The sequence below is a fragment of the Ascidia mentula genome, chromosome 3 (assembly GCF_947561715.1).
Source record: "Ascidia mentula chromosome 3, kaAscMent1.1, whole genome shotgun sequence".
In the NCBI taxonomy this organism is placed as follows: Eukaryota; Metazoa; Chordata; class Ascidiacea; order Phlebobranchia; family Ascidiidae; genus Ascidia; species Ascidia mentula.
Window position 1 is genome coordinate 102,255 of NC_138568.1, and position 13,535 is coordinate 115,789.

Consider the following 13,535-nt stretch of genomic DNA (forward strand, 5'->3'; position numbering starts at 1 on the left):
CCATCATTTAAATGATTGGCCACCATGATGCACCACATTATAAACAAGTTCCCTCCTATGCAAAGGCAGCGAACAGCAAAGTTTTTGAATGGAGCTTTTTGAATGTTGTAAAATCCACAAAAAACATTTGTTTCACCTTTAGGTAAGTCAGAAGTGATGACGTCAACAGCAGACATGCCTCGAGCTGAGGGAGTAAATGAGAGTAGTTGCATTTGTTGGATGGGATTCAAAACCACAAAGCCTGATGTAGTTTACCGTTGGTCCGCCGGTATTGAGGAAGTCAGTTTGAAACAACCGTGCATTGTATTTCAGTCACAATATGTGTGTGGTTGCATTGGATTGAGTGAAATGTTTTCATTGATAGGGAGATTGTTCCAAATAAATTCACGTCAATCTTGAACAAAGACTGGAATGTTTTTGTAATGTACTTTGGAAAGTTCAAAGTTGAAACAATTCGTTATCAGAACCCGACAAATTTTGCCTAATTTATTAATTTCCATGTACATAATCAGCAAACAAACCCAATGTTTACTTCACCCGTAATGCTTACGCTGGTAACGAAGTTTGCCATCATTTCTTATGACAACTTCCTCAACACGAACATCCGAACCTCAACACGATAGTTTGCGTGGAGGAAACGCAATATGCAAAGTTAAGTTAGATGGTTTGGGGTCTTTGCACCACAAACGACTGCTTTGAAGCTATGTTTCACTCTGACGTGTGAGGTCACAACAGCAAGGTCTTGGGGAAAACAGACATGCACGAGCCAAACTAGCTTCAGGCAATCAAGGTTTAAGAAAAAAATTTCCGAGTAAACAGGCTGTAATCAGTTGAAAAATAATCGCTTATTCCACCGCATATTTCGCTTAATATTTATTTACGAATCTTTTTTATGGGGAAGATTCATGAAAGACAGCAAATGTCAGTGGATGTAGAAACAGAATTATTCTAACTTTCCGTAGAGAACTGTGGTCAGTGTTGGAGAGGGTGAAGTAGTCAGTCAAGTGTGACCACTTGAAAGTTTTCGGGGTTAAACAGGGGTTGATTGGCAACTGATGGATCACTTTAAGGGCGGGTGGAGACAATCCTGGTTTGCAATGTTGCGTGGGGACAACAATGCAACGTTGAAATGTGGAGAAAGCCACAAGTTTGCGAGGCAAGATTGGTTTCAGGAAATGGGAAGTTCCAATGATCTATGGTTTATCTTTCAGAAACTAAAAAATGAAATTCATACATCGAACTTTTAGTGCTGCTGATTACGCCATATTTGCTCTGATGCTTGTTGCTTCAACAGGAATAGGCCTTTATTACGCAATAAAGGACCGGAAACGGAAAAGCACTGACGAATACTTGCTTGCGGGAAGGTAATCTCCCTAAGTTGTTACCGCCGATATTATTGAAATCAGCATAAAAATTTAAATACTTAAATATATTTACTCAGGTTTTTATAAAAATCCAATACATGAAGAAAAAAGCCGGACAAATTATAAACTTCAGCAAATCACTTTAATGAATGTTTCTTACCTAATTACACATTGTATTTATTCCTGAAGGTCAATGAGTCCTTATCCTGTTGCATTTTCCCTCTGTGTATCTTTTATGAGTGCCGTGTTAATCTTGGGAACTCCTGCTGAAGTTTACAGATATGGAACCATGTATTCCTGGTATGTCCAATGCTTATTTTGTCCCAAAAACTAGAACAATATAAAAAAGTTTATGGTAAAAAGAAATTATCAGTTCAAAATAAATCAATTAATCAAGGCTATAATGTCAGTACTTTTAAAATATGTTTCTAGTTGAAAAACAAGTTAAAAATATGACTTGAAGTTCAGGGTCAAAGTTATGTTGCACACAGAACACTTACCAATGATAGTGGGTATGAGATTGCGATTGGTAGCTGTTTGAACCACAGTGCTTGCATAAACATCAAGAAACATAATGTCATCTTTTAGACAAGAGTAAAATAACGTGGACTGCTAAATTATCAAACATAACTCCTATATTTCTTAAGTAGTAGAACAACTTTTTTCTCGAACAATTTTTATCCCACAAAAAACTTTTCCCGCCATTTTGGAAAAATTCCCTGTTTACATACTTTTATTTTTCAGGTACATTCTCGCTTTCCTGACAGTCACAATTATTACAGCTGAAGTGTTCATGCCAACTTTCTATAACATGGGTCTAAGTTCGGTTTATGAAGTAAGTTTTAACTCAAAATAAAAGAGCGACGAGATCATCGAATGAATTACTTGATTGTGATTTATCTGGTTGCATTGAAGCAATCGGAAAGAGTAAATTTGATCTTTGTAGTATCTGGAATATCGCTTCAACCGAGTGGTGAGATTGGCGGCTACAATAGTTTACATGATCCAGACCATATTGTACATTGGAATCGTGATATATGCTCCTGCCCTGGCACTGAATGCTGGTAAGGGAATATTTTCGTCGCAGACTTTCGGTTGGAATAAATGCTGCGGTATTTATCAACGAAAATAACTCATTTGTCTGCAGTTACAGGATTTCATCTCTGGGGTGCTGTGATTTCCACTGGGATAATCTGCATTATCTACAGTTCTCTGGTAAAATATTTGGAAGTAGGTTTTTTGTGTTTAATGAAATCTTCACCTCAGGGTGGGTTGAAAGCTGTGGTTTGGACGGATGCGGTTCAATGCGGATTCATGTTGATCGGTTTCATCGCGATCCTCATCCAGGGATGTTCACTCCAGGGAGGGATTGGAAATGTGTGGAGGAGGAGTTTAGAGGGAGGAAGAATCGACTTTCTCCGGTGGGATTTTAAATCTGCACTGTTTTGTGAGTTCACTTAAACGTTGTTTGTTGGACTCAGATTCGACACAGACCCAAGGATCCGGCATTCGTTTTGGTCTCTCAATGTTGGAGCAATTTTCATATCTTTATTTTTATGGGGAGTGAATCAAGCACAAGTACAAAGATATTTGTCAGTCAGATCTCTAAAAGATGCCAAGAAGTGTGTGTGAAACCCATTGATTTAACTCCTACGTTTAACTTTCGTCATTTTAACTTTTAGAGCTATTTACGTGAATTGGGTTGGCTTGCTATTTCTTAACGGACTTGCAGTGCTTTGTGGCGTCACAATGTACTCCTACTACAAGGATTGTGACCCAATAACCCTGAAAGTTGTGAAACGCCATGATCAGGTAACCGTAATAATATTTGTATAGTGGTGTGTTGCGTTTTGTTGCAATTACACCAGACAAGATCCAACCGAACAAAACCTTCTTTTCAATCAATGTAGTTAATTGCTTACATGGTCCTGGACATCTTCCAGCACAATCCAGGGATGCCAGGAATCTTCCTATCAAGTGTCTATGCTGGAAGTTTAAGGTGGTTTTATTTTGTTTACGTCAGGGTTTCTTAACATCTACATAGAAACCTTGACACACTTCTTTACTTCACAGCACAGTTTCAACTGGGATAACAGCTCTTGCGAGTGTGACTGTCCAGGATTTCATGAAACCTAGTTTGAAGTGGAATGAAGAAAGATATTTCTGGGTCTCCAGAGGTCACGTGGTTATGTCACACTGACATTCAACGAATATAACAAGTTTTATTGTTTCGCAGGTCTTGTTGTTCTGTATGGATTACTTGCGATATTCTTCGCATATCTGACGTCACAATTGGGAGCAATCCTTCAGGCGGCCATCAGTATAATGGCATTAGTGGGAGGACCTCTGGTGGGTTTGTTTACTTTGGGGATGCTTTTTCCGTGCGCCAACTCTGCAGTAAGATCACAAGTATCTTTATGTCCATATTTAAGATTTTGACGAAAACCTCGCCAATGTTAAACAGTTACATTTCCGCACACTAGGGGGCGCTGTGCGGACTTCTTTCTGGAGTTGCTTCGACAACTTGGATTTTTATTGGATCAAAAATCTACCCTCCGTCACCAGAGTTCGCTAGAGAGCTCCCCTATTCGACCAGCATGTGTAGCAACGTCGCCAACATCACCACGCCAATCCCTGCGACGTCACCGATCCATATGACGTCACCGGTCCATATGACGTCACCGGTCCATATGACGTCACCGGTAGTAAGACCTGGAGTGGCGGACTTGTATGCGATGTCGTATGTTTACTACAGTGCGTTCGGTTTTTTATTCACGATGGTTTTTGGTCTCGGAATCAGTTTCGCCACCGGTGAGTTCCATAAAATTCTGTTTTCAGAAGTTTTCACTTTTGTTATTTTTCAAACGTGAAGTTGTGTTGCTTTGTTAATTTTGTTAAGATAACATCCGACAATTACATATTTTTTAAACACGAAGCTAAAAAGTTGCTTTGATCAAAACTATGGAAAATTTTATCTTTTTAACATCGTAAGCACCATGTAATAAACACAAATTATTCAAATATATCACAAAAAAACTTTACATGGCGCCCTCAGGTGGTTACAAACAGCGGACAAATATCGATCCGAGACTCCATTACCCAATATTCGATCACGTGATATTCTCGTGGCTGCCATCTAGTGTCAGGAGAAGATGTTGGTGCGGAGTAAAGAGGAATAAAAATGGGGAGGAGCAAGTCGCCATGGCAACAGAGGTGGCAATTTGGCATCAACGACGTATTTTCCATGAGAAAAAAAATCCCTTTTTTCAGGTCAGGACGAACGGAGAAACACAGATCCAGAGCAGTGAGGAAGCAAACATGATTTAACTTATCCTGAGCGACGCAGTTTGCATTTTCTTTACTTTTTCCTGCATTCTCACTGACTCACACTGCATAATATATCAAAATGAACACTAAATAAACCATAACAACGAAGCAGGACTGGTTTATCTCGAGCGAGTCCAACGAGATTGTGGAATTATTTTGAAAATTCATCGGAGGGAAAGACTGCAGTAATAGTTGGTGAGCACTGCTGGAAGTGGACTAGTGGTGCATATGCTGATGTTTGATGAGATCATCACAACACCTGGTTATCAGAAAGGTTCAAACCCCTTTTTAATGTTAAACACAAACGACGTCACCGCGATAAACAGGCAACAACAATCTGACGGAATATTGCAAAATAATTTTACTGATCTAGCTCTTGCAATTAATCGGAATATGCTCGGGCAGGTTGCGTCACAATGTCATCAGGCGCCGTTGTGACGTCACAATTCTTTGTGGCAGGTTTTCTGACGTAATCGGGTGCTTTTTTACCCCTAACAACCTCTTCATCAACGCATACGCCAATGATGTCACTTCCGGGAACTTCAAACATTGGATCAAGCAAAAGTTGTTCCTGTTTAAATATTTAAGTTAAAACGTTTGAATCAGATTGAATATTACCGCCAACCATGATAGAACGAAGCCCTCTCGCCCCAGTTTTCCGTTCCAGGGCGAGTTCAGCAATTGATTTCAAAGCTCCAGGTGTGATTGCAAGGTCAGCTTTGTCCATGTTAAACAGAGTCTGCAGGGAAATAACAAATAAATTCTTCTATATTATCATCACATAAACACACATTTTTTTACTGCTATATTTGCTTCCAGGCATATTAATTAATCAAAATCGTTCTTCTGGCACTTAAGTTTCTGAAGTTATTTATTCGAAACCGACGTTTCCCAATGCAGCCAGAGGACTGCACTGGCGAAACACGCTGACACACTCGGCCACCGAGTTAACTTCGTCCTAGAGAGGGAGGAATACACAAGACGTCTATTCCTGGGGACGCTCCACATTCACAAGAACAACCATTGCGTAAATGACAAGGAGCAATGTGTGTGCTTTCCAGCAGTTTACAACAACTTGTTGCAAGTATTACGTTCCGCTACACACCTGGTCACGTGCGACACAAGCGGTGCCAATGTTATCCATTCCCTTTTTCTTGTGTTTTCTTACGTTTTTACTGTTTATGTTGACATAACCCTGAAGAAGTCTCGCCGGATGGCAGTTTAGAACAAATAACTTCAGAAACTTAAGTGCCAGAAGAACGATTTTGACACATTTTTTTTGTCACATAAAATATGAATAAGTGATTTTAATGTGATGTTACAACTTGAAATTGTGAACTTTTGTTGTTTTTGAATCACATTCACTCACAGTGAATTGGGGTACAACAGCATTCCTTGGTTCTGTTAATATTTCAATGAGATGTTCACATGTCAGACTGTGAAGTGGGACAGTAATGGGGAGGCGGCCAACAAACTCCGGGATCATTCCAAACTCAATCAAGTCTCTGTAAAGTTACAAATTATCCTGTGGTAAAAATGTTTCTGGTGGTTTCTTCAACACAGGAATCATGGAATTAATTTTTACTAACTGTGCTTCCGCGGCTCTCAACAAGTCATCCCTTTCCTTGTTCTCATCCAGCGCAGAAAGTAGCTCGGAATGTGAGAATCCCATCGTCCCTTTCATCTCAACTTTAACAGTTTCACTACTCTGCTCTTGGTTGAATCCCAGCATCTAAAAAATGTTCAACAGCATTCCACAAGTATTCATGAAACATTATTCCAATCAATTCCTGCAGATTTATGAGAATTCACCAATGAAAGTGGAATCCCACAGAATTCGCATAATTAACTCTGCAACAATCACCTTCTCATTCTTCCTTCGAGCAATTGATTTTTCCAACCCGTTAAAAGCTCCAGATGCAATAAATAAAATGTTTGTGGTATCAAGTGGGACAGACTCCCCTCGAAGCTTCCTTGAATTACGTTCGGGAACATTGACGACCGTCCCTTCCAACATTTTCAACAAACCCTAGAATAACAATTCAACTTATCACACAAAGAACTCAACGGTTGTTTCCGTGCCGTGTTCAACTCCACAATTTTAGGTTGAAAATCACAAAATATAACTTAGGTTTTGATGGAATTGTTCAGATATTTTCTGTCAAACCACGAAAATAAAGCCAACATATTCCTAACATTACGCAAGGGCAACCAGCAGTCATCCATGGTTAAAAGAGGAATTAATTAAAAAATTATAAAGAACATTGTTTAACATGGGATGACATGAGGTTGGGTTAAACTTTTGCCACTGCAGTAGTGAAATGACCCAACCCGGTAATTTAAGCTACTTCTCCCATTTTAGGGGGGTCGAACCTGTTGGACGCCTTCCCCCCCAACATCACGTAGTTGATGGACTCCAGGTACACTACTTATTTTGTCAACTTCATCCAAGAACACGATTCCTATTCAACACATTGTCTTGATATTTTGTAACCAAAGCTACTACAAAATACTTAATACAAAATATTTAATAACTTAGTTAATGTTTCAGCACCAAACTTACCTTGTTGAGCTTTTTCAACATTTCCATTTGCATCCTGGAGGAGTTTGGCAATAACAGACTCTATATCTTCCCCGACGTAACCTGCCTGAGTGAGCGTTGTGCAGTCGCAGATTGCGAACGGGACGGACAAACACCGCGCAAGGGTTTGTGCCAGTAGAGTCTTGCCTGGAATTTTTTGTCAGTGGTTGGTGTCAACGTAATAATTAAACCAACTTCTAACTTTTGGGATTTTGCAAACACTAAACTGAGACGTTTTATTACAGATCACAAACTTTATATTATCAAGTATTCTTGTGGAGTGACATCAGTGGGTTTAGGTATTTGGCTCAAAAAAATCATCAAAAATATTGTTACATGTGCCAAAAAGAATATCTTAATTTTAAAGACAAATTTTTGTATACCTGACCCAGTTGGTCCAAGCATCAGAATATTGCTTTTCTCCAACACAATCCCAGCAGAATCATCAAATGCATTTTTCTCCATTCCAAACTTTTCCATTATGCTTGTGGTTTTATTTTTCATATTGTGGGGCGTCATATGTTGTTTGATATCAGTATGGGGTGGAAGACCAACAATATGCAAGACATCTGCACAAATCACCAAACTAATTGTCAGTGTTAAGGTTTTGTTGGTGAAAGAAATAACCAACTGACATGAGGGCATTCAACATATACATGATTGTTCTGTGACCTTCAGAAACATAACTACACTCACAGTATGTAACATACTAATTTCTGAACCTTTTGGTTTACAAACTCCTCAATATTACCTGATTTATCTTTAAGCTTTCTGTAAAACTGTGTATCCTCACAATTGAGCTGGTTGTAGTAGAAATCTTCGAAACCACAAACAACTACCAGTTATTTTAGGAAAAACACTCACTAAATTATCCTGCTATGAGCTTAACTTTCTGCCCTTTGCATTTCAGTGGAAAAAGGTTATGAACTTTAGAAAAGAAAACCAACATGCAATGCAAACAAGAAGATTCAAACCACACAGTTGGTGCAGTAACAATTGTGTGAACAATTTGCCATGAAAAATGCTTCTAATACACTTTATTTGTAGCTACATCAGGATAACCAGATTGTTAGATCATCTTACCTCGTGAGGAATACATTTGTTGAGCTCGTTCAACCTCGGCAGCAGTTTGATTGATTGCCCTGCTTTGGTCTGGAAGGTTGTTGTAAATCCGCTTGTAATGATTATAAACTGCCACAGAAAGAACTTTCTTTGCATGGTCCTGTCCAACCACATACTTGTCCAAATATTCACAAATCTAAGTGGACAAGATTATTTAAATACATACTTACATTAGTTTCACAGTCATGACAATGCAACTAATTTGGTTCAAAGCCACTTTTTCATAACAAGTTAGAGCAAGATATGGAAATAAAAATGATTTATGCGACTTATTTCACAACTTTGTTGCAGCACCTTCTTGGGTGGAGGTGGAGGTTTCTGGTCCCAAACTGTCTCCTCATCTTCTGTTTGATTAGAAGGATCATTCTGACTCGCTGGTTCTGCTGTGCTTTTAAACAACGAGCTGCATTCCTTGCACACAACTATGTTTGACTCAGCTGCAAGAAACAACTTTGTGAGTTTGCAGGAAAACAGCACTAACTTGTATATAAATTATTTCGAACTATTATTGAATTTTACAATAAGAATTTTAGTACTACAGCCACTACCAGGATTTGCTGACAGAAATAAAAAAATTCACCTTTCGTTTCAACAGGTACACAAGGGCCACCACACTTTGTGCAAGTTATTCCTGTCTTGTACGTCCGATGTCGACGCTTCCCTCTCCCTTGCTGTGATTCTGGTTGATTATTTTCTGATTTTACCTCATCCTTACTTGCAGAATCAGAGGTTATTATTGTAATTCCATCAAGTTTGTCAGAAGAATTTTTCTCATCATTATCTGAATCTTTTCCATTCCCGTCTTTATCGGTGGAAAAATTCACAACATTTGATGAAACTGTTTTAAAAATAACATTGCTGAAAAGATTGTTTTTGTGACTTTCAAAAGTCCTGCAACAATCATTGTTCAATGATTTCTTGTTAATTGCATAGACAGAATGAAATTTTGTGTTCGAGTCCACTGCAGGTTCAGAGAAAAGCAGACTACCTAAAACGGGAGTAAAAAATGATTAAAAGTAAAATAACAAATTGAGCAATGGAGATTTACTTGCTGCAGAAAGCCTTGGAGGAACTGTAGAGACAAACTTAAAGGACTGGAAACCACATGCTCTAAAACGAATTGGTGTTGCCATATTTTTCTCTGCAAGTTTTGTTGCAGGGCTAAACTCCTGCAATAAAAATACTGATTTAAACTTGTTAACCTACATTGCAAGCCACAAACATTATTTATTTGTACTCTTGAAAACTTTGAACGATGGAAAAGATATATTACAATAAAGATTTTCAATGAATGTTTGGCAATTTACAAGTAAATCAATAAAACCCAGTTTTGTGACTAATTATTTAGGCTACATCAACGCTAGGAATCAGTAAGAAAGAATACTTACTTGTGGCTGCTTTTTTGTTTTAGTTTAAACAAATCTCAAGACCATTGGAGGTGGACTTTACCTTTTGATGAAGAAACAAAACAACTTCACAATCTGCTTACTTTTCAGATTTCGTTTGCTTCAAGAAGTCTCTCATTGTTACGTAGGTGTCAACAACACCGAAATCCAAACCAATAGAGTTACAGGCAAGTTTTTCAGGGAATGAAAAGGAACATAAATAAAGTTTATTAAACGCCAATTAAATCGACACAACTGCAAAATCCACGCCTTTTTTGATCTTATACATTTTTTGCTTTGAGTTATTTTTAATTATTTTCATTCTTGTTGTCCTAAAAATACAGAATATAGCGCCTGCAAGTGCACAATGCTAAACAAATTGAATATTTAATCAATATTTTACCAACCAGCAAAGTTGAATGTTAGTATGCACATTTCCTGCACATTACCTTGAATATTAGTAATGCACACTTATAATTATATCAAATAAACATTTGCATTTTTCTGTTTTTTCTTACATCCTATATTGTTCATATTGGTAAGTTAGAAGGAAGAAGCCGTTTTCTTCTTCGCACCTTGTGTTTAGAAAAGCGAAGGGCGTCACAAAGTAAATGAAAATATAATTTATTGGCATGTCAGCTGTGTGTAAAGGCAGTGAGAATATGGGAATGCACAAACATTGGATAATCCGTCAATCATATGCGACAGGCTGACGGTAATTGTTGATCCAAGCATTGCATGACATGAGCTGTGCGCTTATACTTGCTGCTGATGTTGCGTAACCCGGACGTTATTATTGTTCAGATGTAGAATTGAAGAGAGGCGAAAATATGTTGAAAGAAATTTTACTTTATCTGTCGATCTTCATGCTTCAATGCACAAGGCCTGCTCCCCTGTCCCAGGTAAGATTCTTGAACATTTTTATTTTAAAACGTTCAAAAAATTTATTTCCAGAGGGAGGTGGCTGAAAGCATAGACCTCCCCAAAGGTATGCTGAGTTGGTGACGTAATACCTATGACGTAATGAACAAGCAACCGGTTTGTTGTTAAAGGTACGATGGACAGAATACTTCTTGTAAACGAAAATCACGGGTATTTCCAAGGTGACATCATCGTGACGTCACAAGGCGATGAGAAAAACGCGATTTTAGACGAAACATTGAAGTAAGAGAAGTGAATTCCGTTGATTCACAATAGAAACCGCTTTGTGACGTAACACACAGATGGGACAGCGTGATTCCGTACGAGATTCACGCCCAATACGATTCGAATACACGGGAACTGATAGAAGATGTCTTGCGTGAGATTAGCGTTCGGATGTGTGTCAACTTCGTGCAGCGTGGGAACGAAGGCAGCTATCTTCTGTACACGAGAGGCGATGGGTATAAATACATGCGAAGTATACGTGGGAATGCCACTTTCCACTGGTCATTACTCGGGGTATTTTTAGAAAGACAAGTTACGTAGAAACCAACTTTTTGTGCAATCAGACACTCGGTGGCACAACTAATGCCCGCATGTTGTCCGTGGTCACTGAGTCACTGGTGGTCCGGACCGTAACAACTCGCTTGTGAATGCTGCAATCAAAGCATGAACTGCTCCGAAAAACAGCGACGTTAATGATTACATTGGTGGTAACAAGAAATATTTTCCAGGTGTTATTCATCGGTTGGTCGCATGGGAGGTTCTCAGGTTGTTTCGATTGGACACGGTTGCGAGGGAAGAGGAATAATTAAACACGAAACAATGCACGCTCTTGGGTTCTGGCATGAGCAGTCCCGGTGGGTTTCGAACCATTAATCTCCATTCTTCACATTTTAGTCCTTTTGTTTTTCTTTAGATACGACAGGGATGATTTCGTCGAAATCTTGTGGGAAAATATACAAAGTGGAATGGAATATAATTTTGACAAATACTCTGAGCAACAGGTTTGACCTTCTTTCCATCGTTGCTTACGTCATTATTCGCCACAAACATGGATTTCTAACAGATCCAGACCTTGGGAGAAGATTATGATTATGGTTCGGTGATGCATTACGCGTCAACAGCGTTCAGTTCAAACGGGGAACCGACCATAGTTGCAAAGTATCCTGGCGGTGAGCTCATGGGACAGAGGACGGATTTCTCACAAATTGATTTGAACAAACTGAGGAAGTTGTACGGATGTGGTGGGGGAAAGGTTAGCTGGTGTAAAAAAATTTAACACAACTTTAAACATTGCAGAAGTTGAAGTTAGCGGGTGGAGCAATTGGACGTCATGGAGCGATTGTGACGTCAACTGTAAACGTCATCGCAAGAAATATTGTGAGGATGAATTTTGTGAAGAAACTTTCATGGTTGAAACTGAAGACTGCGATCATTTCTGTGTCGGTAAGGGGAATTCCCACATGACAAGTTGAAGATTTTTTGTGAATTTGTTGTGAGGTTGTTCGCAGTTGGTTACGACACGGATTGCAATTCTCGAATCAGCGCTTCGTCGTACGGCTTTGTGACGTCACCATTATATCCGTACAATTACAAACCGGAAGTTGAGTGTTTGCAAACAATCATAGCCCCTAGCAACGAAAATGTTTTTTTAAATTTCGAATCGTTGGAAGTTGAAGATTATTATGGTGTCTGTTATTATGACTGGATAAAGGTACTCATTCTATGTTACAAATGGGCCTGTGTGACATCACAACCGAACGAGTTTTTTTGCACAGGTGTACGACGGTCTTGACAAAAACTCTCCACTCATTGGAACTTATTGCGGTAGTTCCGTGCCTAGTACCCTCCGCTCATCCGGTAACGCGATAACAGTTTTGTTCTATTCCGATTATTCGGTAACAATGAGAGGATTTCTGGCGGATTTTTCGACAAGTAGGTTATCCAATAAAATTATCACCATTCTCTTCGAAGACATTTACAATAAATTTAGTAGAAAACCAATAACCCCCAATCCTCCTTTTATTGTAAACACTTTCCCATCCATGAATATTTGACTCAGCATCGGGAAAATCCCCGCTTCACGTTTGTCACTTCGAGGGTGACATCAGCGTTTGTGGATGGACAAACGATGACTCGGCAGATTTTCATTGGACAAGAAGCAAGGGATCAACACCTAGTTATGACACAGGACCTTCGTACGACCACACGACCATGATGAGTGAAGGTTGGCATCCAACAATCCCCAATTCTCGGTTAACCTGCACTACTTACTAGGTTACTACATCTTCATCGAAACCTCTTCCCCACAAACTAATGGAATGAAAGCTCGCGCTCTAACCCCGGTACTTCCCCCTCCAATTGGGGGTAACTGCCTCACCTTCTCTTACAACATGTTTGGGAATAACGTCGATACACTGTCGGTGTATCAGGTGAGGGGATTCACCGGTAGTTGCGACCCTAGTTACAATTTTCACGTCATTATTAGGTTGTCAAGGGTGACTTGCAATACCCGCCAATATTTACCGCGTCCGGTAACCATGGTAACAACGACTGGCTTGAAGCGGAAGTGACGATTTACGGATATGACGAATACCAGGTAAGTAACAAATAGAACTTTTGAGTTATGCTAAGTGTGCAACCATGCAGATCGCTTTCGAGGGTCGCCGTGGCAACGGTTACACCGGGGACATTGCAATCGATGACGTCATCGTGTTAAGTGACGTGTGTGAGGACGAGGGAAGTGGTATCGTCATAACAGGTGACCTTTGTTACGTCAGAAAGATGTGCAAAGACAACAACGCTATTTTTTGTTTCGTAGAGCGTCCGTGA

At 39.4% G+C, this 13,535-nt stretch overlaps 3 protein-coding genes across 3 annotated transcripts; 2 read left to right on the top strand and 1 right to left on the bottom strand.

Moving 5' to 3' along the window:
* The first annotated feature begins 1,215 nt into the window (after positions 1-1,215).
* LOC145894523 (sodium-coupled monocarboxylate transporter 1-like) lies at positions 1,216-4,709 on the top strand. The gene is made up of 14 exons (XM_082983140.1): positions 1,216-1,364; positions 1,554-1,664; positions 2,109-2,199; positions 2,311-2,428; positions 2,512-2,579; positions 2,631-2,785; positions 2,846-2,986; positions 3,047-3,176; positions 3,275-3,363; positions 3,438-3,541; positions 3,601-3,761; positions 3,848-4,175; positions 4,420-4,577; positions 4,635-4,709. Exons 1-14 carry the CDS (start codon positions 1,222-1,224, stop codon positions 4,689-4,691), a joined length of 1,854 nt encoding a protein of 617 aa, XP_082839266.1. The 5' UTR covers positions 1,216-1,221; the 3' UTR covers positions 4,692-4,709.
* Positions 4,710-4,936: 227 nt separating this feature from the next.
* Positions 4,937-9,941, bottom strand: LOC145894187 (ATP-dependent clpX-like chaperone, mitochondrial). The gene is made up of 13 exons (XM_082982678.1): positions 9,783-9,941; positions 9,443-9,563; positions 8,975-9,382; positions 8,689-8,831; positions 8,356-8,530; positions 7,656-7,841; positions 7,255-7,419; positions 7,065-7,153; positions 6,556-6,720; positions 6,281-6,423; positions 6,061-6,196; positions 5,317-5,430; positions 4,937-5,262 (listed from the first exon to the last, which is right to left on the bottom strand). The coding sequence occupies exons 2-13, from the start codon at positions 9,525-9,527 to the stop codon at positions 5,074-5,076; spliced, it is 1,998 nt and encodes a 665-aa protein (XP_082838804.1). The 5' UTR covers positions 9,528-9,563; positions 9,783-9,941; the 3' UTR covers positions 4,937-5,073.
* A 668-nt stretch (positions 9,942-10,609) lies between these two features.
* LOC145894601 (astacin-like metalloendopeptidase) lies at positions 10,610-13,535 on the top strand. Its single transcript, XM_082983220.1, has 15 exons — positions 10,610-10,681; positions 10,734-10,767; positions 10,832-10,943; positions 11,003-11,161; positions 11,435-11,560; positions 11,620-11,707; positions 11,770-11,947; positions 12,006-12,149; positions 12,215-12,417; positions 12,482-12,638; positions 12,766-12,930; positions 12,981-13,135; positions 13,201-13,302; positions 13,353-13,464; positions 13,525-13,535. The coding sequence occupies exons 1-15, from the start codon at positions 10,610-10,612 to the stop codon at positions 13,533-13,535; spliced, it is 1,818 nt and encodes a 605-aa protein (XP_082839346.1).